We start from the raw sequence: 27,148 nt of genomic DNA, 5'->3' as shown, positions 1-27,148 counted from the left end.
CAATAAATTTGGGATATAAATAAGCATAAATGATCTAAAGTTCCTCATTCTAATAAACTGTCTACTAATTAAATAGTCTGACAAATTTTTCGCTTTTTCGATAAAAGGAAATCATTTTTGGTAAAGAGTTCAGCAGCATTTATCATCGGGGCAATTTGTTTCAGAGTAGATTTATTTAAGGCTCCATATACACAAGTGTATATATACTCGAATTGATTTTCTTTCATTCCTGTCATCACGTTTACGATAGAACAGAAGGTATTCATTGTAATTTTGTTTTTTCAGAAGGAGGGAGAGCACTGACGCGACTCAACGGCAGTATCGACAGGCGTTTGACTTTACACAGATACTGCCAGAGGCAGAATAAAGACTAGCTGTGATAGTGGAATTTCTCATGAATGAATAATGAAGCATTCAAACCCTGGCCATTGTTCAGGACCATTGTCAGGGTGTTAACCACACACTGCCATACACACCCATTGACCCCTGTGCAAAGTGAAATTTTGTACAGAGGGTTGAAAATAGAACAAAGTCTGGAACCTAACTGTGAAATTAATCATGAATTTTATAAAACTTATTTCTGCTTTCATATTTAAACCACCTTCAACCAAATTGTACACTATTCAGCTATCACTCATATCAATGACCAGTGTTATCTGATTTATAGTTTTTGAATTATCAAGAATCAAATGTGGGAAATGTTTTTTGAAACACTTATATATATATATATATATATATATATATATATATATTTACACACATATATATATATATATATATATATATATATATACATGCCTATTCTTAAAAATTTACCTTCATTATAATCCTTTACAAAATTTAAGAAATAATCTTACCGCATTTTAATTCTATTTCTACATCTCTATTCACCATTTCCAGAACGTTGCAGAATGCGTGCGCTCTTTCCAGTATTTAGATAGGTTAGGGGAGTCTATTTGAATGGAGTTATACATCCTTTTAAAGTTTAGAGTCTGCTCTTTCAGAATCTGCCCTTACTGAAAATCACTGTCTGGCGACTTTTTGTTGGTTTTGTGGTGCAGGGTCATATATAGGCTTTATGTTATTGAAAAACATGTCTGTCACAGCAAACCACCTCCCTCTGTTTTCTGAGTGACGAGAATCTGCCATTGCCTCGGTCATGAAACATGACTAATACGTACACCCATCTCGCGAATGAGTTGGCTGCACTAAATCTGTACGTAGGGAGCGTATAAGACATCCCCACAGACTTTCTTCGTACCTTCTGCCTTTGTTCATTTGCATAATCATCGACAATCTTTGCTATGTGAAATTATTTCAATTTTCTACCAATACGGCAATTAGGGAGCGTTAATTCAAAATATGACGTCGAACCTAAGAAAGAGGAATTCTCACAAAATCTAAGAACCACAGACCTGTACGAACGGAGAGAGTTGAAGGGAGTGATTGCTTTATCTCATATGCCGATGGCTTTAATTTCGCGAATATATCTGAGGCACGTTCTATTTTCTTCATTTGTATTATTCCCATATGTTCAAATAAAACTACTTTGTTATCAATTACGTACATGATATTTGCTGTTTTTGATGACATATTTTGCTTTGCGTCTCTGCATATTATGTAGTGTTGATGATGACAGAGTTATCTCATTCTGTGGTGTGTCAATAATTCATACCCGCCGTCCTCCACAGACTCAACTGTATTTTTTATGAATACTATTGCTCTTGCTGTATACACTGGTATAGATGATATGTCAATGTTTGCCGAGTACCGTAATTCGTCTTAACTCTCAATAAAAGAAGATGAAACTGTCAAACTGACGGAAGGGAGACGACAGACGGGGAAAGACAAAGAACAAGCGACAGTAGTCTTTAGAAATGCCAAAAATTAATTACTGACTCCAATGAGTGGGTTCTGGTTTCTCGCAGTCTGTTTTAACACAATCCAGTTTTTTTATTCCCACATTAGTGGTTGGTCATATATTCCTCTAGAAAGTTAACGAATTCACTGTTCACCTCAAAGGCAGAAAAGAATGTGGCAAAATTAGTCACCGCACTGCAGTGCCTTGAACAATCACAATTGTTCACATGAGTGTCATAATTGCCCCACACTATCAGCTTGTTATAAGTTATGTAATGAAAGTATGATGTGGCATATATCTCTTATCCCGGTATATCACTGAATATGGCATCATGAGAAGGCCTGATTAATCATCGTTAAAATGACATCTAACTTGCTATGATTGGACCGGTGTTCTTGGAATGTGCAAAAAAGCTGAGTATGGAGAAAAATCAAAAGTAGAAAGTCGCAACAATTCTGCTATTGAAATGTTTGGTTGAAAAACGCCACTGGAATAAGCAATGCTGAAATGAGAGCACTTTCAAAAACTCCCATTTCCTACCCTTTATATAGATGACTGCTTGGTCAACCTTTATTCTGTCTACAGATACTACTGCAGTTTTCAATTCATGGATGAGGCCTGGAATCTAGTGATAATCTCACAATGCATTATTTTCAAGAACATTCCTTCCCTGAAACGGCAAAGCAAATGGGAATTATACTGTTTGGCATAACACGTTTGCTCTTTTTTGCAATATTTAACATTTGACCTTTCCTCATACTCAGTCGTACTTTGCATTCCATGAATACATAATGTAAACAAGCGAGTTGGCGTTGCAAAGAAAATTAATCAGGCTTTCTTATGTCGAACTTGAATGAAATAATGTAATTGTAAGAGAAACATGATCTATCAAATTAGAAATACAAGACTTTTTTGAGGAATTTAGTAATTTGTAGAGGAAGACACATTGAAGAAACTCACACCTGAACTTCACCCCTCTAAATAATTATATTTCTTTCATTCAAAATGCCTTGTCCGCATTCTATTTTTCAAAGAGGTATTGCAAACTTACTTTCAATTTCAAACTGTTTCGATTTTTTGAAGGATAAACTCCCAAGATCTGGTATGAAACATTCGTCTTTCACCAAACATGAATTTATGTAATCATAAAAAAATAGCATGACAAACATAGTAGTTTCAGAGAGTGCTTCCTTGCCAAAATCGGAAAACTGATTCCGATCTGATTGTGTGCAGAGATGCCATTAGTAGGAAACAACACTGCTGGCACGCATCGACCGAGCTAAAATGTGTAGGCCTATAAACTCTCTATGCGACATCGCACATGAAAGATGTTACTTTGAGGATGATTGTTTTGCAAATTAATCCAGTTTTAGTGTGATATGTTCCAATTTCTATAGTAGCTTGAGGGAATTACAGTTTTCGAAGGTACCACCATGCCTGTTTCATAATATGTTAAACCACGAACAAGGAAGACAAATTTAGACAAATTGTCACCCCGGCACAAATTGTCACCCCGGCACAAATTGTCACCTCCTGAAACAGGCGTCAAATTGTGCATGGACCTAATGGCACAGATTGTCGCCCAAGCATAAATAGTTTTCTGGCGACAATTTGTGCTCAGGGCTGACGGTACAAATTGTCGCCCGCCCTCGAAGCACATTTTTTGGGGTAATCATTTTTGATATAGTCATTGAAATTCCGACGCAAAACTTGAGTAAACATGGCTACATCCATGAAAACAAGCCGTGTTCAAAGTCACGGTGAGGTTTTAAGGATGGGTGTATGTGCCACTGCGCCTATATCCTGAGGCAGGATTCTTACGCCACATTTTGGTAAATTGCACATTTTGGTAAAAGAAATTTGTTACCAAAATGTGAACTGAACATCTATGGATTGGCTTGAGAGTTGATTCGGTCAAGGAATTAATGTGATACGTTCCTGCAGTAAAGGTAGACAATACACTTTTTAGCTCACATTTTGATCACTTTTTTTTTTTAGGGGGGATCATCTGTAGGAGGATGGGTAATAAGGTTGTTCCTGTTGGGCATATTGCCCCCATGGGTATCCCCCTCCCCCCCCCCCCCCTCGGGAAATACGTAGAAATTTGTGTTCCAGGCCAAAAAGCATTACACGCAAGATATGTTGTACGTGGATATCTTTACAGCTGAAGAATTAATTTGTTTATGGGAATGCCCACGGTATCAACCTTGGAGACCGGGAAGGGGGGGGGGGGAGGGTGAATACATTTTCATCTTCTTCAGAACCAGTGGGCGGATTTCAGACAATCAGACTTGGTGAGGATCACTCTTAGGGGTATATAGGGTCCCAAAGTTGTAAGTAATTGTAGGTCAAGTGCATTGGTAGGAGATTTAGCATTCCGAGTAAGAATTCATTAAAGCGGGGTTCCCACTATCACGATTGGCGCCACGATTGAAATCGTGGTCTTAATCGTGCAGCAAGCGTGATGGTCTTATCAGATTGTATCAGATCTTAAGGTCAATCGTGGCAATCGCGTTAATCGTAGGAAAATTTTGGACGGTTCAAAAATTTTCTACGATTAACACGATTAGTTTTTGATCGTGATCATCGCATCAGATCGTCTAGGATCGTATCCAAACGCAGCAAATCTCTTCTAATCGTGCTTCTTAATCGTGTTGATCGGGATCGACTTTTTCACTTCATTTCCGCTTATTATTATTATTATTTTTTGCCCATTTGCCCTTATTTTACTCATAAATTAATTTATTTTGTATTCTGATAGGTGGTAGCCTGCATCTTTAGATTTTCATTTCCAAACGGTAAATTGTATGACGGTGTGGGGTTTAATTGTCATAATTTTTAAGGTACATTATCAAAATCATTTTCTTAATGATTTCATAAAATGAAAGTTATATTACAGATTTTCTGATGTTTTCATACATTATGTTAATGATGTTTTCATTAATGAGTTGTTATTACCATTATACAGACACACAAAATAGGATATAGGATAACTTCTGTAACGAAAACAAAAAGTGAGCAAAAATAAAATAGCAATTGTATGTCTGCACGTATTGACTAACGTCAGTACAAAGATGAGAATAATTTAATGAATCGTGCTTGAATGGGTACATATCAAAGGCAAATGGTTGATTTTTAAAAGTATATTACAGAGTATTTTTTTTTTTGGGGGGGTGCAGTATCCTGCTGTTTGTGTATTGTACATAGTAATTAAGAGTTGTTGTTTCATCAGCCATCTTTTGACCCCTTTGCATCTATTTTGACACTTTTCAACATTGTTCAATGTATATTTTTGTATGTTTGGTAGAGCATACTTTTAGAGGAAAATGTTTATTTTCAACTCTCATTATTACTGCAAATGTAAAGGTGACCATTGTCGTGGATGTGAGATCACCCGTATGATTATGACAATGAAGATCACTCTTATTATTTTTCACAGTTAGTTATTCAATAAGTGTAGCAATATACCCCTACGAAATAATTTTGCGTAAAACCTCCTTTTTTGTTAGAAAGTGACATCATTTTGGTTAGGGAGTCACTTTTCTGTTATATGTGTATCAGTTATGTTAAACATTGTTAAGTAAAACACTAAATCAAGCCGAATAAACCAAAATTTTAATAACCCATGAGATAACGACATTTTGAAATAAAAAGGCATATGATACATACACTTTGCGAATATGAAATCGAACACATAAGGAATACTATCCATTCGGCCAACTTCCTTATATCGAGCGTATATAACACATAATACTATGTTACATGACATTCAAAATGATCCTATCCTCTTTCTCAGCTTCTATTTCATCATATAATTATTTTTTTTTTCATGTAAGGTAATTTTGTCTTGCTGTTTGTTTTTTTTCTGGGGAAGAGGGGTAATCATCTGATCTTATGTATTTGGGTTCGTCATTTCATTCTTCTTTTTTTGTGAGGGGGGAGGGTGAGCATATCGATTTAATAATCTATTAATTTTTTTTTTTTTTCGTTTAATATTAGACGAGGGAATATCTGAGGTTATGGCCGGCCTGGGTGCTGCTTTCTCTCTGATAACAATATAATCGTCATTAGCAATACTGCAAAGGTTACGTTGTTATCATCGTCAACCTGTCAAGCCTTGCCATCATCAATGGTTGTGGATAAAATTAATAGGCCTAATCACTCTGCATAATTTAAGGGAAACAATGAAATCCATCGTCAGCCGGACTATAATATTCCCATTCGGGTCCAATCGCGCCTTAAATGGGGGTCGATTCTGATCCCGATCGTAAAAAATATCGTATCTTATCTCAGCAGCCCGTATTGGTTCGCGGTATTCGTATTGGAACGTATCAGTACGTTAATGCACGTACCAGATCGGGGATCCTGATCGTAATGGTCATGTTAGATCGGTACCAATCGTGAACTCACTCAGGACAATCCTGTCGGATCGTATTTGAACGGCAGACCAGATCGTGACAGATCGTATCCCTTGAAATAGACTAATCGTGACCATATCGCATCCAAGCGTACCAACACGTATTGACTCGCATAACCTCGTATCCAAACGTGAAATTTCAGATGAGTTCAACAAATTTTCCACGATCAGTTATGAATGTCCAATCGTGGCGTTCGCAATGGATCGCACGATAGTGGGAACCCCGCTTTAAAGTGATCAATAATTGTTCAATGCAGCACAAGTGTTCAGTGCTAGTGATTTTGTGTGTGTGTGTGGGGGGGGGAGGGCATTTTTCTGGCATAGATATGTCAATGTATTGAGACCCTGTGCTGCCATGGCACTTTCATAATACTGGGTTATAGGTGGGAATACAGTTTTAATTTGTTTTTGTGATGATTGTGGAGCAGCAGAAAGTTACCAAAATGTGCAGGACATTGACGGCACATTTTTGTAACTTTCTACTGCTCCACAATAAAAAATGTGCCAAAATGTGCAGTTACCAAAATGTGTCGTAACATGTCACGACACATTTTTGTAACTGCACATTTACCAAAATGTGCCGTAACAAGAACGTTACTCACAGCGACGTTGATTTCAGCTGCTAGTTGCGCGCCGTGGTATGGGGACGCTTCCGCACAGCTGATAGCATCAACACACGTTCACAGCCTGGTTCACAGCAGCCCCTGAATGGAAGTGCGCTGTGTTTTTGAAAGCTTAGAGACTTGTGCATGAGAAACTTTTTTTTCCGTATTACTTCGTAAAAGCGGTAAACCAACCATTATTCAGGAATAGATTAGGCCAAGTTCTCCCACTAGAGCTAATTCAATAGCAATCAATGCTCTTTTCAGGGTGTTTTTAGCTGAACATTTATGGACCGTCGTGATACGTTGTAAATCATAGAATTGTAGTGCTCGTGGTGTATTGTTTCGATTGCTAAACACCCTTTTTTTTTTAATTATACCGCAATGATTTTATTCGCTGAATGAATTGAAATCCTCCATAATGTTAATAAGCCTTGAGAACTCATGAAGGGCAGCCAGTTCATGCTTCTTTTTAGGGTTTATCTTATTTCAAATGTGTAGTTCAAATCTATCATTGCTAACTATATTGAGTGGCCATGACTAATTCCATATCTGCTTGTGAAAAAACATTTTCCATTAGACTTGAAAATTTCGCGAACTCAATTATGAATAAAATCTAAACAGAAACTATTAAAGTTGAAGGAAAGAAAGATGTCATTCACAGGGGTGAATGTTCAGATGGGAGTTTCTTCACTTTGTCTCCCTTTACAAATTGAATTTGTTATGATCGCAACTGCTGATCTGTAAATCAACAAACATGTCAGAAAAAAAGGAACCAGTGGGACTCGAACCTGTCATCTACTGCTTTTCGGGCAGCGACACTACCGCCATGCTGTCCCTAGCTGCCGGCAGTGACACGATGAACATGGAACAAATACCCAAGCCCCGAAATTCCGACATTCTTATTGTAACATTGTAACAATGTCGGAAGTTGCGATCTTAACAAATTTAAATTGTAGAGGGAGACAAAGTGAAGAGACTCGCACCCAAAAAGTAAGTTCCCCCTAAAACAAACCTCTACATTTATGAATCAGGAACCTTTCAGGAAATCAGAATACAGGACCATGTAGCTGTATTTCTCGGCTACCTTTCATGTGAAATTAAGTGGATATCACTTGTTCACACTTGAGTGAGCATGACTTAAACTCAAAATGTTCACATTTTGAAGTTAAGCTCAATTTTGCAACTGTGATTTGGTAATGTTGGAAAAAAATTCAATTTTCCAGGATTGAAAGGCATGCAACGTACAATTGATGTGCTTCTTATTTGTACCATGTGACTTGTGCACATTTCATGGTTGAGTGAACACGGGGTGAAAATTACCAAAATTGCCGATTTGACATGTTTCTCGTGGTAATATCAATCAATTGAGATTGAATTCGTGTGTTGAACAGTTTTTATATAGAATTCACGTAATTTTACGGTTGAATGAGCAGATTAAAAACAAAGAAAAAGAAAAATTTAAATTATGCAGTAGGAAATCCAATAACTTTGCGCACTGTCATCAACTGAAATGAAAGGTAGCCGAGAATTATTGCTACATGATCCTGCACCCACATTTCCTGAAAGGTTCCTGATTCAAACATTACAAAGGTTTGTTTTTAGGGGGAACTTTATTTTTGTTTAGTGTTTACATCGTTCAAAGATTTTTGATCTATTGCTACTGAGAAATAGGGAAATGCTTTAAATATTGCCAAACCAATTTACACTCGGCAAAAAAGAAAGTAAATACTTTTTCAAGTTTATATTTCTTATAGAATGTTTGGCTAACGTTTTTTGGAACCATATACCATATAAAAGGAAATTTAATTGCCTAACAATGTGGTAAGTCAATATAAAGGAAAGCTTCATGTATGGGTGAACAGCTTTGGTTTTTTTCCTCCAAGGCACAAAAATAAGAAAAAAAGGGGCAAAAAATCAAGTTTTCAGTCAGGCATACATGATCGTTCATGTAAGCTTAACGACAAAAGACAAATCAAACACAGTAAAAAACATGAATTCAGTTGCAAGAACAAAAGATCAATGAACTAGGTCACTTTCCTTCTGTTTGCGTGTGTGCCACACACATGCACACAGCTATGGCTTCTGACCATTTGAGCAATGAGAATTAAGGGTTTCTGGAACGAACTAGGGCTTTCTATAGCTCAATCGGTAGATCAACGGGCTAGAAATCCATAGGTCTCGGATTGGAATCCCGATGGCTCTTCGCTCATTTTTCCACTAAGATATTTACTGCTCAGTTTTCTTCTGCTTCCGTGATCATTTTTTTTTTTAATTAAAAAAAGACACACACACATACTGCAAAACTTTATCGCAACAGGGATTCGCCTGTGCAATGTATTCATCGTTATTTTCTTTTTATTTTAGCACAGTCATATGACGTATGTTAACATTCATCTTTAACAAAATCGATAAGTTGTGGATAATGCAAGAAAGCAGTTAACCTTATTCTCATAAATATCATACAATAAGTCACTTGTAAAGGAGCGAACAAAATTTATTGATGTAACCAGGATCCCTTTCAGTGAAGAAAATGATACATAGAGAAATTGCAATTATGATTATTAGAGAATACGTGATGAATTGTATTTATTAGTTAGAGTGACAGGGAATATTAATTGAAAGGACACCTAGAAAATAGGAAAGGGGTTTTAATTGGAGAAATGACATTGCTCACAGAAGAAAAATGATACTCATCACAAAGAAAGCGAGACCATCAGCAGAATGAGAACACAACTTTTTTTTTATTGTATCAAGAGAACGGGGCACTCAGAGGGAGAAAATGGACAATTTTTAGATATGATGTTACTAGCGTAATCATGTTCGTCTGATAAGGCGGGTCTTTGAATGAGGAGAAAATGGGATTTTATTTTAGAAGTTTACAATTACGCTGAAGGATTTGTGAATATCAATACATATTAACCCGTTGAGGACGAGTCCCGAGTATACTCTGGCAAGGGTCTATGGGAATTGCGTGTTGTAGCAAAATCAAGCCGTCCTCAACGGGTTAAATTCGTTACCCCAAAATTTAACGAAAGTTACCTGTTTCCTGTGAAAGGTTACCATTTGGGATGCATGTTTCGCACGACCCATTTTATACGAAATTTGCTTTTTTTTTTTCCTGTCTTGTTGTTTTGACCAAAAAAAAAAATGAACATTTATCCTTTTTTGCGTTTTTTCTTTTTTTTGCTGTTTTGGTTTGTTTTTCTTTTCTTTTTAAATGAGGTTCGACGTGGACAAGATGGGAGGATGTAGTTACAGAGATTATTTAGGTTGGAGTCTGTGTACAATTTACGCATGTCGCGAAGTATTTTTAAATCGGCAAGGGAAAGGACTTTCTGCCCTAAATTTGCAGGTGCCGAATTCAATGGGCCGAATGCATAAACGCTAGCAATTGCTTGTGATAGCCTTTTACTCGAATCCGTATGCATAAAAACAAGCAATTGCTTGCGAGCAGAAGCTTTTGCTAGCAAGCACAAGCAATTGCTTGCTGCCCTCAAGCAATTGCTTAGAGACCAAGCATTTGCTTAAAAACGTGTGCATAAAACGTACCTTTTGCTAGTTCTTGCTAGCAATTGCTTACGATTTTCCAAGCTCTGTAAAATGAGCTTGAGCTTTTGCTTAACCGGAACGTTCCCTTTTTTAATCATTTTCATATTCATGAAAGAAAGACCGCACTTGTGAAGGAGTGGTATAAAATCTACAAGAAATTACTCTTGAGTAGTGTAAGACACTTTTTCATTTCAACACCGGGAATGTCCAGTGGTTAGCACGCAAAATGTGATGAAAATCAGGATGTCTGACTTCAGTGGAGAGCAAGGAGACCTCTCTCCGCGTGCGATCTGGCAGATCCGGGCTACTATAAGCCGCAGTGATGGGAATCAGCCAGTAATACGTATGTGTGTGTGTATAGATGTGTGTGTGTGTATGTGTTTGTATGTGCATTTCATAGCTCTTCTGCTATGTCAGGAAATGTTTCCTCACACACATGCCCTTTCAAATACATGCTGTCACACTCGCCTTTGTTCTTGTGTTCGCACAGGCGTGAAGTCCCTTTTGTTGAAAACGCAAGCAATTGCTTGTGCGGGACAAGCAAAAGGTAATAGCATAAGCAAAAGTTTATGCATATAGATTTAAGCAATTGCTTGAGCTAGACCTTTTGCTAGACGAGCTTGTGCTTTTGCTTGAAGCAATTGCTTACAAGCAATTGCTTGTTTTATGCATTCGGCCCATTGAAATGTCGAGAAGAATTGAGTCGACTTCTGATTTATCGTTCAGATAGTCCTTTAGTTTTTATTATAAGTACCTTTAAATACTTGCAAATAGACGGCCGGTTGAATTTAGTACAATTACAATGTGGGATGATACTAGGAAAGAAATTAATGTGGAAAAATATTGACTCCACAATCACTGGGCCGAATGCATAAAACAAGCAATTGCTTGTAAGCAATTGCTTCAAGCAAAAGCACAAGCTCGTCTAGCAAAAGGTCTAGCTCAAGCAATTGCTCAAATCCATAATGCATAACCTTTTGCTTATGCTAACACCTTTTGCTTGTCCCGCACAAGCAATTGCTTGCGTTTTCAACAAAAGGGACTTCACGCCTGTGCGAACACAAGAACAAAGGCGAGTGTGACAACATGTACATGTATTTGAAAGGGCATGTGTGTGTGGAAACATTTCCTGACATAGCAGAAAAGCTATGAAATGCACACACAGACACATACACACACATCTATACACACATACGTATTACTGGCTGATTTTTATCACTGCAGCTTATAGTAGCCCGGATCTGCCAGATCGCACGTTGAGAGAGGTCTCCTTGCTCTCTACCGAAGTCAGACATCCTACCTGATTTTCATCACATTTTGCGCGCTAACCACTGGACATTCCCGTTGTTGAAATAAAAAAGTGTCTTACACTACTCAGGGGTAATTTCTTGTAGATTTATACCACTCCTTCACAAGTGTGGTCTTTCTTTCATGAATATGAAAATGATTGAAAAAGGGAACGTTCCGGTTAAGCAAAAGCTCAGCTCATTTTACAGAGCTTAGAAAATCGTAAGCCATTGCTAGCAAGGACCAGCAAAAGGTATGTTTTATGAATTCGTTTTTAAGCAAATGCTTGGTCTCTAAGCAATTGCTTGTGCTTGGTAGCAAAAGCTTCTGCTCGCAAGCAGTTGCTTGTTTTTATGCATACGGATACGAGTAAAAGGCTATCACAAGCAATTGCTAGCGTTTATGCATTCGGCCCATTGTATATTAAGCTACGACTTTGCTTGTTTTATCCTTGGTTTAAAAAAAAAAACTCAAAACAAATATCAATTTCTGCTGTCTTTCCTCTCTTTGGTTCCTTTTCCCCTTTTAATCTAAAATAAATATTGAGCAACCGTTGAATTGTATAGTGAAAAGAAACCAAAGTAGAAGAATAAGAACTTCCTTTCACCTGGCACTACACTGTTATATCATTGATATCATTACCTCTTATATGTGTTTCTTTTAGGCAAGCATTTTAGATTAGTGATATTGATTCTTAAAAGATTAACATCCTCAGACATCTACGTGTTTGTTGTTATTTTTCTCCTTTTGCAGATCCGCACGCTTAAAATGATGTCACACCAGAGTTGGGAATCAATGCCAGCAGCATCAGCAAACTTGGCTGAATTTCTTTGTCGTCTGCCTTTTCTCTACCATGCCGATCTGAACTTCCAGAACCTACCTGACATATTTTTCGCGACTATGGAATCACATGACACACGCAATAAAGCAAGTATTAGACGTAGTATATTGCGTTTATCGATGAATAATGTACGTACTGAGTAACCTTTTAGCAAAACATTAACATTTATTACACAAGATTAATTTTTGTATTTTCCGATATCCGTCTGTTCAGGTCGATGCAATTTGATAGTAGTTCCGTGTTATTGTCTGAAATAGTAGTGGAGCTGGTGTACTTCACTACGTCGAACAAGTTTATGCCGGAATTGTCATTACAACAAAAGACAAATTCAGGTCCCCAAATCATAATCTATGATCTCTTCATTATATACTTTATATAACGATTACTGTTATAAAACGCTAGGAAATCCCGAGATTCGTTGCAACGATAATATTGATCCATGTTAAATCTTACAAACCTTGACATCATAATCACATGGAGTTGGCTTCCTGTCATTCGTCCATAATCCGTTGAAGCCTGTGTTAACTAGGAATATATGTTTCGAAATGTATGGGTATTTTTACCGATTTATTTATTTTATTTCAGTAAATTTGATTTATCATTTCTTATTAGCATGAACGCAAAGTGTAATTGCTAAAACTGTGTTGCTTAGTTGTTGATTTTTTTCTAAAACAATCATTAAGAGCAAAATAAAAATTGGTTTGAATTGCTACGGGAAACTTAAAAGATCTATTGTGTTTTTGTTCATTATGCTACAGATAAAGGGCATAACTATCGACGGAAAACCGTTAAGAGAGTTGCTCGCTGACTATCAAGGAAGGAAGGCACACAGGTAAATGTCGTTCTTTGGTGCTTAGATGTTATCTCATCAGTCGTGAAATGTTGTCTTAATCAGACTGAATTATGTCTATTAATGTTTTTACATTATTGAGAAGATTGTATTTCGTTCGTCGTGTATCATATCCTGAAGATTAGATAGATATTTTATTGGGACAGCCACTTAGAAACAATAGGAAAGTAAAAAATTAACCCTCGGTTGTAAACTAAACACCAAGAACAAATTTCACGCATTTTCGGTGACACATTTTTCCGTTCAACAGATTATTAGAACGGGAGAGAAATTGTAATGTCTCATGTATTTGGATGACGGTATGACTATGATTGTAATACGGTATAAAGCGCATTTGAGGCGGACGCTGCTCTCTACTTTTCTCTTTGATCACGCTTTTGGCCTGTCATTTCCTTTATCATGATCTACAAGGAAAAGACATTACAACATTTATCTATGAAGGGGCATAATGTGCCATAATATAATAAGTACACTATTATACAGTGCCATATGATAATTGTGATGAAATAAAAACATAAATCTTCTGAAATACACTGTATTACCTTTGCAGAAATTAATCAATTACCTCAACATAAAAATGCAATCTAAATGATCATCTCATCGACAGAAACGTGTTGGGTATGGTTCAAAACTAGAAAATAGGTTCAGTTCGTGTACCATACCTTCAAAATATACTAATCATCGTTTGCAGTACTTTAAACGTGATGGCTTGATTGTATATATATATATATATATATATATATATATACATATATGAAGAGCTTGCTTCCAAAAGGCGCTAAATCCAGTGAAAAATGATAGATTTAGCGCCTTTTGGAAGCAAGCTCATCATATATATATATATATATATATATATATATGAGTATATGAATATAAGAACGACCCAAGTCCAATTTTTGGCCAAATTCAGTTTGACATGGGAAATTGTAGCTTATGCATGGACACATCTTGTGTATGAATGATAGATCCTAATTACCCCCGGAAGTGCCTGAAATAAATGAGTTAAATCGTATATGAATGTAAGAATGAAGGACTTGGGTCATTCTTACATTCATATTACAGCGCCCTCTCTCGTCCTTCTCTCATCTCTATAGCAGAATATCATGTATATGAATCAAAGAACGACCCAAGTCCATATGAATCAAAGAACGACCCAAGTCCATCACACAAAATGGCCTCTCCACAATTAATGTTAATGTTAATTGTCATAATAATATATGTTCTAATTTGTATATACAATGTTGCCTTCCCATAACAGTTAAATAAAATATTATTGGACAAACAAAAAAGATATGATTTTTTTTTTTTAGTTTACTCGAAATGGTCTTCCATGGACTTGGGTCGTTCTTATATTCATATACTCATATATAACCCTGCACCACAAAAACATGATTTTTTAGACAGATTCCGAAAGAGCAGACTCTAAGCTTTTAATGATATTTTATATTACTTAATTTATACAGACTCTCCTAACCTATGTAAATTTTTTGCAAAAAAAAAAAAACACACACCATGGAAAAGTCTGAACCGAGAAAAAAAAAAGCAAAATGCTCCTAAGTAGGCCTATACGGTTTATTCCAGAGCTTAATCTTTACCAAGCCGTGCTGTCTGTGCGATGAATGGGACAAAACAGAGGATGTAAACCATCGTAGCAACAACAATGGAGGAATTTCAGATTAAGCTGGAACTGAGCATGCTCTGTTATAACATTCTGTCCATAGTAAATGTAAACTCAATATTGACTTTGTTGAACTATTTCACCTCTTTTGAGTCATCAGGGGAAAATCCAAGGATGTGATTTTTTGTTGGTTTTGTGATGCACGTCATATATATCTTATATATATAATTTACCAGTCTCGGCTTGTACCTTTTTACGTCATTCCGTTTGTCAAAGTTGTTTTATTTTCCCTTTCTCTAATTACCACCATCACTTAGAAAAATTGTCAGTTTCGTTATAACACATTATTTGGAAGAATCAAATTTAATGTAGTCATCCACGTTTTTATCCAAATGTACGGGACTTTAAAAATTAAGAATGTTTTTCTTCCTAACAAAAATCACAACCAACAGGATAGTCTTAGATGATATCTAAAACCAAAGAATGACACTATTACTTTTTGACATCGACCGCCGACATTTGACGTGTTTGTCCATAGGTTTAGCATGTTTAAATGGACGAAAAGTATTTCTTCGCGCACACCTTTGTACCAAAATTAAAATGACCGGTTGTACCATACTAGGGGAGAAGAGAGAAAACAGAAGTGCTGGTTCTTCCCAATTCTTCCAGGATTGATAACTCTGATTACGATCTCTTATCGTGAATATATCAAAATCCACACCTTAACCGTGTTCTGGGGGAGGGGACATTTCATGAAGCGTTTTTTTTTTTTTTTCCGACCAATTTGTCGGACATATTTGCCCTCAGCCAGTCTCTGGAAGTATATTAGTAGCTTGTAACCGTTTGCCATAAAAATATCCTACCAAAAGCCTTTGTGAAATCCCCCCCCCCCCTGGTTTTCGGTCATCAAAAACTGCCCTTAACAATCACCTTCGTGTCTCGTTTTTTAAAGGAGTGCGAAAGAGATGAGAAAACAAAGATCCTCGGAATATCCTCATTATTCGGGGTATATGTTTCATGCAAAAACTGTCATTCTTTAATAGCAAGTCATCCTTTGTGGCGATCAATTATAAACCCTTTTTGAAGACATAGTATGCTCTTGCTTCACACTGTTATACACTACAGTGCATATCACTTATATACGGAGTATAGAGGAGTGCTTTCTGTTAAAATTCACAGTTATGGTGAATTCCACAACGTGTTTCAAAATCTTGATGTTAAAGGACAAGTTCACCTTCATAAACATAAGGATTGAGAGAATGTAGCAATATTAGTAGAACACATCATTGAAAGTTTGAGGAAAATCAGACAATCCGTTCAAAAGTTATGAATTTTTGAAGTTTTTGTGCAGGACCCGCTGGATGAGAAGACTACTGCAGTGTATGAATAACTTAGATGTCACATGCGTACAACAATATAAGGAAAATATAAAGAGAATTTCACAAAAATTTCATCTTTTGAAAAAAGTACGCATTCCCCCGACTCGTTACCGACAAATGTTATGGGTAATATTATTCCCCCTGCCTTTAGAAAGAGGCAAGTCAAGTGCTCTTTTATTATGCGAAAAAAGTAAAGATATGTTGAATTTTCTTTTGCATTTTCTTTATACTGTTGTACGCATATGACTCACAAGCTGTAGTAGTCTCCTCATCCAGCGGTTCCAACACAAAAATTTAAAAAATTCATAACTTCTGCATCGATTGTCCAATTTTCCTCAAACTTTCACTGATGTGTTCTACTAATATTGTTGCATTTTCTCAATCCTTATGTTTATGAAGGTGAACTTGTCCTTTAAGGATATAATAATATAATAACCCTTACGAAAAAGTCCTGTGGTACTCCTGTGGTAATTACCACAGGACGGTACCACAGGACAGTACCACAGGACAGTACCACAGGACAGTACCACAGGAATTGTCCTGTGGTATTTTGGGACATACCACAGGACGGTACCACAGGAATTCCTGTGGTATTTTGGGACGTACCACAGGAAAGTACCACAGGAAAAGTACCACAGGACCGGTACCACAGAACAGTACCACAGGAATTCCTGTGGTATTTTGGGACGTACCACAGGGCAGTTCCACAGGAATTCCTGTGGTATTTTGGGACGTACCACAGGGCAGTACCACAGGACTAGTACCACAGAACAGTACCACAGGAACTGTCCTGTGGTATTTTGGGACAGTACCACAGGTCGATCATTACCACACAGCATTACCACAGGGCAGTACCACACAGCATTTCCCTGGTACCACAGGAGAGTACCACACAGGATAGATCGAAAAAAAAATCTGGGAGAATTTTAGCCACATATCAAGGGATATTCCTGATAAGTGAGTGATGAATTTCAGGACAAATATGGCCCTACTTAATAACCTGTCCTACTCCTAACATATAACCTCAAACGAGAGTCTAATGGCCAAGTGCCAATCTAGTCCTATAATAGATCTATATAGTCATATTCTATTCCATCGACCGTATCAGTACATAATATATATGGCCGTCTATCCGTAAAGCATTAAGGCATGGTTACTAACTCGATTATACTTTATCATCAAGATATGAAATTACACTTCATAACAATATCTATGATATTGGGAATAACATAACATAATTAGACAATCTTTCATAAAGTTCAAAGTAAGTTCCATCATTAATATTTTGACTTTTGAAGTCATATATGTATTTTCTAAAATCTAGAGTGGTTTTTATAAATATTCATGAGCTATGTAAAAATTTGTACCACAGGAGTACCACAGGAGTACCACAGGAGTACCACAGAAGTCCTTATGAAATTTCTCATGCTTTACATCAGCACTTCCACTAAATAGGTAATACTGTAGGAGTATAGGACAGGATAAGTAATGGCAAATCAATTACTATAAGTCACAGCATAACTCATCTATCAATTAATTGATTGAGAAATATTAATATGTGCATTTTTGCTTGTATTTTTGTTATAAATTTCAGTTGATTCTGCCTTACAATTTTCCTGTGTGGTACTCCTGTGTGGTACTGCTGTTTGATATTCTCCTGATGTGATAGTCCTGTGATAGTCGTACTGTCCTGTGGTACGTCCCAAAATTCCACAGGACAATTCGTGTGGTACTGTCCTGTGGTATGTCCCAAAATACCACAGGACAAGTCGTGTGGTACTGTCCTGTGGTACTATCCTGTGGTACTTTCCTGTGGTAGGCCTACTGTCCTGTGGTATTGCCCTGTGGTACTGTCCTGTGGTACATCCCAAAATACCACAGGACAAGTCATGTGGTACTGTCCTGTGGTACTGCCCTGTGGTACGTCCCAAAATACCACAGGACAAGTCGTGTGGTACTGTCCTGTGGTACTATCCTGTGGTACTTTCCTGTGGTACTGTCCTGTGGTACTGCCCTGTGGTATTGTCCTGTGGTACTGCCCTGTGGTACTGTCCTGTGGTACGTCCCAAAATACCACAGGACAAGTCGTGAGGTACTGTCCTGTGGTACTGTCCTGCGGTACGTCCCAAAATACCACAGGACAATTCTTGTGGTACTGTCCTGTGGTATGTCCCAAAATACCACAGGACAAGTCATGTGGTACTGTCCTGTGGTACTATCCTGTAGTACTTTCCTGTGGTACTATCCTGTGGTACTGTCCTGTGGTACTGCCCTGTGGTACATCCCAAAATACCACAGGACAAGTCGTGTGGTACTGTCCTGTGGTACTATCCTGTGGTACTTTCCTGTGGTACTGTCCTGTGGTACTGCCCTGTGGTATTGTCCTGTGGTACGTCCCAAAATACCACAGGACAAGTCATGAGGTACTGTCTTGTGGTAATATCTTGTGGTACTGTCCTATGGTACGTCCCAAAATACCACAGGACAATTCCTGTGGTACCGTCATGTGGTATGTCCCAAAATACCACATGACAAGTCGTGTGGTACTGTCCTGTGGTACTATCCTGTGGTACTTTCCTGTGGCACTGCCCTGTGGTACTGTCCTGTGGTACGTCCCAAAATACCACAGGACAAGTCGTGTGGTACTGTCCTGTGGTACTACAGTTGTATCCTGTGGTACTTTCCTGTGGTACTGTCCTGTGGTACTGCTCTGTGGTACTGTCCTGTTGTACGTCCCAAAATACCACAGGACAAGTCGTGAGGTACTGTCATGTGGTACTATCCTGTGGTACTGTCTTGTGGTACTGTCCTGTGGTACGTCCCAAAATACCACAGGACAATTCCTGTGGTACTGTCATGTGGTACTATCCTGTGGTATTTTCCTTTGGTACTGTCCTGTGGAACTGCCCTGTGGTACTGTCCTGTGGTACGTCCTAAAATACCACAGAACAAGTCGTGTGGTACTGTCCTGTGGTACTATCCTGTGGTACTTTCCTGTTGTACTCTCCTGTGGTACGTCCCAAAATACCACAGGACAATTCATGTGGTACTGTCCTGTGGTACTGTCGTGTGGTATACGTCCCAAAATACCACAGGATAATTTTTATGTATACTGTCTTGTGGTACTGTCCTGTGGTACTTTCCTGTGGTACTGCCCTGTGGTACATCCCCGAGTACCACACGAGCCTGTGACATAGTACCACACAGTTCCTGTGTTAACATATATTTGTGTGGTACATTGTGTGGTACCAACCAGTACCACAGGGAGTACCACATGAGCCTGTAAAACAGTACCACACAGTTCCTGTGGTAACACTTATTTATGTGGTACATTGTGTGGTACTGACAAGTACTACAGGGAGTATCCTACAAGCCTGTGGTACAGTACCACACGGTTCCTGTGGTAACATTACAAGTGTGTGGTACATTGTGTGGTACCGACAAGTACCACAGGGAGTACCACAGGACTTTTTTGTTAGGGAAATAATAATATGTAACGGTTAACTTCCCAAAGCAACTATACATTTCTGTAATTGGGCTGAATTTTGTTGTTGCACGTAATTGTGTAGGTTTGAATTAGAGTGACGTTGTGTGCTACTGTTACAGGAAATATTGGAAATGGTAATGGTTGTTATCAGTGACCGTGTATTTAATTTTCACGTTTCGTTCAAGCCGTTTCAGGTACTTAATACATACTCGTAACTACAGTACTTGTGACTTTCCAGCTCAAAACCCACAAGACAATAATAGTATATGTGACCGTACACCACAAAACAAACAAAAAGTGGCCAGACATGAAATTTTGGTTAAGAGCATATTCTGAAATAGCAGACTTTTAGCTTTAAAATGATGTATAACTCAAATCAAATGGACTCTCCTAACCTATCTTAATGTTGGAAAGAAGGTACACACTCTAGAAAAGTGTGAACTGAGAAAAGAGGCTCTGAAGTACAGTGTCTATTCAAGCGCTTAATCTTTACCAAGCCGTGCTGGGTGTGCAATGAATGGGACAAAAAAAAAAAAAAACAGGATGTAAACCACCGGAGTAACAACAATGAAGGGATTATCAAATTGAATTGAAATTGATCATGCCTTATTACCATATTTTGTTCTTAATCAATGCCAACTTTCAAAGCAGTAGCGCTATCCTTTCAAAAGTTATAGGACTTGAAAGTGAAGAGTGTGTGCAAGGTTTTTAACTCTTTATGTGCCATGGTGGAAACCCCCTGTGTGCCACGTTATTCTGAGACACGAAGATAGTAATGCTTAGAGAAAGAATTCTGTTTTTCCAATCTGTATAACTTCTACAAAATTCTGTTTAAAGCTGGACATGATAGTGAGCAAAGTTAAAGAGGAATGCCAAACTTTACTTGGCATATACAATGTATAACAATTCTATTTTCAATTTTTCTTTTGAATTACCAGTTGCTACATTAGTGTAAAGGAATGACTTTTGCACATAAAATAGTGACAGAAACTTAAAGTGTACATGAAAAATCTAGTTGGGAACACCGCTTGATAGTCATTCACCACATAGAATGCAAGCCGTATGTGAGAGGAACAAAAGCGCGAGAAACGCTTTGATTGTACCGCGGGATTAGCGATTTATCGATTGGTTTTGGCGGCTTTGTTTGTTGAGCAGAATATGCGAAGTTGGCACGCCGTCGACTGAGTCCGACGTGCGAACGTGGCACATAAAGAGTTAAGAAATGAAAACGGGACTCTAAAGGCACACTCAATCACACTATTCTGCCAAATAATGCTCCAGAAAAACGGCTAGAAAGCACCCTTTCCTGCCTGTTTTATGATCCCAAATTTTAGCATAATGTAGAAGAAGACTTTTCCTTTCAGAAAATATGAAAAAGTCAACATCGGATCGGTTGACCCATTTCACTTATTTTAAATCCTCACACAAAATCAGTGTGTGCGACCTTTTGTTCGTGCTGTGGTGCACGGTCAAGTCCATTTTTGAAGATTTTGAAGTACGGTTTCTGTCATAAAGTACAAAATAATACCTTTTAAATGATATATTGGTCACTTCATATAAAGGTACATTTTTTAAGTTATGGTCAAAAGAAGCAAAAGTTTTCTTATTATTCTCTTTATTTTTCTTGACCTTTGATCGCAAATGTCTCCATTTGGCAAATATGGACTTATCGGTTTTTGCGAACAAACTCTTCATATATATATATATATCTATATATATTATGTATATGTACATATACATGTATATAATTGTACAGTACATTTATGTATGTACATATATATATATATAATATATATATATATATATATATATATATATATATATATATATATATATTGTTACGGATTTGTTGATGATAATATTACGTCTTGTGAGTTAGACTATAGCCTGCTATCATGGTTATGTAACGCTTTGGAATGTAACGGTCTTGGCCTCGCTTTCCCTTCGCCCATCTGCGACAAGTCCTTCTCCCTTCCAAGTCCCTTTGATTCTCCCGACTGTTATCTTCTCCTTCGGGACCACAGTGTCCTCGCTCCACTGACCTGACTTGGCCATGTCCTCAACTTGCCCTCAGCGAATTAGGTCAAGGACTAAGTTCTTAGGTCTAGCCTTGTTGCCAATTAACCGTACTCTCTTGAGGCTTGGTCGCGTGCCGCCCAGGCCAGGCCCAGGGACGTATGAATGGTATAAATACTGGCTCCTTGCAGAAATTAGGGAGTGTATCGAGTAGAGTCAGTCGGATTGAGATTGCGGGGTCGGACTAAACACTTTTCATCTTAACACTGCGAGTCGGGCTGGAGAGTCAGCCAAGAGATTCTGTGCTGAATTGTGTAACACTGAGAGGTGGAATGAGACAATAAAATTGCTGTCAGGTCCGGAAGACATTGTGTCCCCTTCACTTTCTACTAGCTGTCCGACTGAACTGCGTGCTGAGTGTGTGGTGCGATGCGTTACAATATATTTCTCATTAACTGATAACGAAGGTTCCCTGTATTCTCATCATCAGAACCAAGGGAAATTTACCCCACTTTCGTTACACTGGTGGCAGCGGTGGGATGGCAACTTGAACACGCCATCGAGACTTCTGCCTTTTTCTTCATCGAAAATGCCACACAATAACAGATCGACAGAAATGCCAACGGCCAGAGATGCAAATGGAGGAGAACGCAAAGCCTTGTGAATTTTGTGAATGATTAATTCTTGGAGGATTTAATCGCAATCATTTTTTGCTGCGCATGATAATTTTCTACCCAAAGACAATGAGGGGCCTAACTTTTCTTGCATTAGTAGCTCTAGTCTACTTACTGGTGCCAGCTGATGCTGAACAGAGTATTGAATCACTGGCAACTCTAGGACCAATGATCACCGAAAAGGTTTTCGTCAACAGTGTGAGCGGAGACAATGAAATGATCAGCATTAGATTCACATCGGGATTCAAAGGTATCAAGTTCCAACGCACCTTCAAGGACTTTGTGATCCAGCGCGGTAATTTTCCTCGAGGAGATGACTCTGAAGGCAAGAAAATTTACGACAACAGGTTTGGTGGCAACTTCAAGCTGGCCCACTACGGACCCGGTTTGCTGAGTATCGCCAACGCTGACTGGGACATGAATGGATCGCAGTTCTTCGACACGACAGCTGAGACATTTTGGCTGAAGGGAAACTACATCTTTGGATAAATAGACCCGGAACATATCACCATGGAAACGGAGAGACATCGACCATATACCACTACATGAGTGAGAAAATCAAACACCAGGAAGGACAAAGAATAAAACCCTATAATAAATGCGCACAATGGATTCACGATTTGGTACGCCGTGCTCAATGGGCCTCAAGCACTAGCTGTTTTCCTTCAGTCATTTATTGTCATTGTTAAATTTACTGTTAAACTCAACATTATGCGTAGTGTTGTCACTTGGAAATATCCCCACTTCTGGGATACATTCGTGGAACACCCTTCACGCCACAAATGAGGCAACTTGCCGCATTTCGTTATGTTTCGATATTCTGCAGAAATTGTATGGAAGAGGTTGCGCGTACGGCTTATAGTTATGTAGATAGTAGTAGAATAGATGATGAGAAATGGTTAAGTTCTCAAGTCATGGATGATGATGGGAGTATGGTCCCCATTGTAGACTTAGCGGAATAATTCGGTGATGCGCATTGTTGTTCTAATAAACGTGTTGTTATTGGTAATTTGCGCTGCGACTCTGAAACAGTTGCCATGGCTGATATATTTTCAGGCACAAAGATCCAATTTGTTACGACATGCATATAATGAATGAAGTGGCAGTTTATCGAGACATAACGAGAGCAGTGTGCGTAGTTTGGTTAAGTGGCTATGATTATTTTAGGTTGATCACACACATTTTTGGAAAATAAGCATTAATCGATCATGGTTTTGCATCATTGGAAAACTTTGCCCGTCTTCTGACGAATGTTGTGGGTATAGGGAGGCCATCTGCCCTGCGTCTCTGAAACAGACGCCTTTGCTGGATTTGACTTCCAGGTCGCAGTTGGTTCCGATCCCATGAAATTTGTTTGAAAATGGCTACAGTAAGATGAAGTGCTAAGTTTGTTTTTTTTTTTTCAGTTGTTTTATGTTCTTTGAGTTTTGATCAAAATAATATTGACGGCATTGTTAAATGACTGGCTTATTAGGAAAGCACATGAAAGGACGAAGATAATAACTCAAAACCAAAGGTTTCATTGGTGGTATATGGTCATGCCTTAGCACTTTACTTCTTCTCTCACTCTTTTGTACATTTTCTGCGCAAAGATAATTTTGCTGCAGCTGATTCAATATAGTGCATAATATTATGTTCTGGGTTTGAAAGTCGACAGCTGTCATACTTTTGCTAGCGCAGTTTGATTGTTACACTTTGTTATCGCTTTCAAGGATTTAACAATATCCTTTTTGATGATTTGTCCGACTTTTGGCTTTTCCTCTAAAATCACCTTTACCTCTCACCCCTCCCTAGCTGTTTATTCTCGTCCTCTTTCTCCCTTTACGTTTCTCTGCCACTTGTTACGTAAGGCCTGATCTTGCAGTCTAATCTCTTTCTGAAGGCCGACTGGCTTTCTGCTCAACGTTCTCTCGTGGTCAGTTCACTTACGACTGTTTGGACAGGTCAGTAGCAAGCTCCCCCAGGGACAAAGAGTAAAAAGGTGCTGTCGTCAAGAGTTTGCAAAGTAGGCCTATGCCTTTATTCAGCAAAAATTATTACTTGCTTCCTTGTTCATAAATGTGTCTTCCGCACTATTTTGTGCATTCGTTTTGAATTATTAAATGTTATGCTCATGCTCTGTAGTTGAACTGTTCGTTATTATGTGTTATTGCAGTTTCGTAGCCAATATAGTGTTCCTATTCAACGCACTCCCTCTGTGAAAATTTAGGCGAGCGACGTATTTCTTTCGCTATTGTTGATTTTACATGTTGCACTTCTCGTTAACACTGATTTGTTTTTTTTTTTTTTGGTGTGATTTGTTTATGTGGGCTACACCCAATTACTTGACGCTGCTCTAAAAGTGTGTTCATTTCATTTAACCTGGTACTTGTAAATATTCTGTATATGCGTTTATCCGGACTGCTGTATTTCATACAACAGCATTGCTTACACGGTATTTTAATGATATCACTTTGAACCTGATTCATTACTCTCTGGTATACGTCCATTTAAAGTCCTTGACACTCAATCCAATGGTCTCTACTTAGTTGTACATGTTTAGTGAATCTTATTCTTTCTTTTTTTTCTTAACTCCTCGTCACTGAGGACAGTGACTTTTTCTACGGAGGGAGGCAGTGTTACGGATTTGTTGATGATAATATTACGTCTTGTGAGTTAGACTATAGCCTGCTATCATGGTTATGTAACGCTTTGGAATGTAACGGTCTTGGCCTCGCTTTCCCTTCGCCCATCTGCGACAAGTCCTTCTCCCTTCCAAGTCCCTTTGATTCTCCCGACTGTTATCTTCTCCTTCGGGACCACAGTGTCCTCGCTCCACTGACCTGACTTGGCCATGTCCTCAACTTGCCCTCAGCGAATTAGGTCAAGGACTAAGTTCTTAGGTCTAGCCTTGTTGCCAATTAACCGTACTCTCTTGAGGCTTGGTCGCGTGCCGCCCAGGCCAGGCCCAGGGACGTATGAATGGTATAAATACTGGCTCCTTGCAGAAATTAGGGAGTGTATCGAGTAGAGTCAGTCGGATCAGGGAGGTGTGAGAGAGATTGCGGGGTCGGACTAAACACTTTTCATCTTAACACTGCGAGTCGGGCTGGAGAGTCAGCCAAGAGATTCTGTGCTGAATTGTGTAACACTGAGAGGTGGAATGAGACAATAAAATTGCTGTCAGGTCCGGAAGACATTGTGTCCCCTTCACTTTCTACTAGCTGTCCGACTTAACTGCGTGCTGAGTGTGTGGTGCGATGCGTTACAATATATTTCTCATTAACTGATAACGAAGGTTCCCTGTATTCTCATCATCAGAACCAAGGGAAATTTACCCCACTTTCGTTACAATATATATATGAGTATATGAATATAAGAACGACCCAAGTCCAATTTTTGGCCAAATTCAGTTTTTCATGGGAAATTGTAGCTTATGCATGGACTCATCTTGTGTGTAAATGATAAATCCTAATTACCCCCGGAAGTGCCTGAAATGAATGAGTTAAATCTTATATTAATGTAAGAATGAAGGACTTGGGTCATTCTTACATTCATATAATAGCGCCCTCTCTCGTCCTTCTCCCATCTCTATAGCAGAATATCATGTATATGAATCAAAGAACGACCCAAGTCCATATGAATCAAAGAACGACCCAAGTCCATCACACAAAATGGCCTCTCCACAATTAATGTAAATGTTAATTGTCATAATAATATATGTTCTAATTTGTATATACAATGTTGCCTTCCCATCACAGTTAAATAGAATATTATTGGACAAATAAAAAAGATATGAAGTTTTTTTTTTAGTTTACTCGAAATGATCCTCCATGGACTTGGGTCGTTCTTATATTCATATACTCATATATATACATTCATCTATTTATTTATTTATTTATGTATTTATATGCTATGGTGGAAACCCTGTGTGCCACATTTTTCTGAGACACAAATGTTGTCTTGCTTTGAGGAGAAAATCTCTATTTCAAATATGTGTTACTTTTATTTATATCTGTTAAGTTGGACATAACTAGAGTAAAGTTGAAGAAAAGATGCCAAGCTTTTCTTTGATGTAAATTGTACAACAAATCCGTGATCCTTGTTCTTTCAAATGATTATAGTAGCTAAATTATTGTAAAGGTGTGACTTTTGCACACAAAACAGTGATAGAAAAAAAAAATTGCTTGATAGTCAATCACGACATCAAATTCAAGCTATATGTGAGAGGAACAAATTCGCGAGAAACATATTCATTTTACTGCTGCAGTTCGCGATTTATCGATCGGTTTCGGCGGGTTTCTGCGTTTCAGCGGAATATGCGAAGTTCGCACGCCGTCGCCTGAGTCGGATGTGCGAAAGTGGCAGATAAAGAGAAATAATAACTTGTAAAATAAGATAATCGAAGCCTATTAAAAAGTAATTGAAATGAGATGACAGTTAGATATAGAACCATTGGAAATAATAATTAAAACTTAAGGTTTGATTCACTCAGTCATAAAAGGATCCTTGAAAAGGCATTCTATTTCTAAGTGAAAGTAGCTCCTGATAGAAAAAAAAAATCACATGGGCCGTATGAAAGCCT

At 38.1% G+C, this 27,148-nt stretch overlaps 1 protein-coding gene across 1 annotated transcript in view; it reads left to right on the top strand.

The window, feature by feature from the left end:
* Positions 1-22,124, top strand: part of LOC140241089 (uncharacterized) — a 72,300-nt gene extending 50,176 nt beyond the window's left edge. The window contains exon 12 of the mRNA XM_072320856.1: positions 21,969-22,124. Coding sequence (XP_072176957.1) covers positions 21,969-22,124 — 156 coding nt within the window. The remainder of the gene's footprint in view (positions 1-21,968) is intronic.
* Positions 22,125-27,148: the final 5,024 nt, after the last annotated feature.

The sequence above is a fragment of the Diadema setosum genome, chromosome 17 (assembly GCF_964275005.1).
Source record: "Diadema setosum chromosome 17, eeDiaSeto1, whole genome shotgun sequence".
Taxonomy (NCBI): domain Eukaryota; kingdom Metazoa; phylum Echinodermata; class Echinoidea; order Diadematoida; family Diadematidae; genus Diadema; species Diadema setosum.
This window is presented reverse-complemented; position numbering and strand designations above follow the sequence as displayed.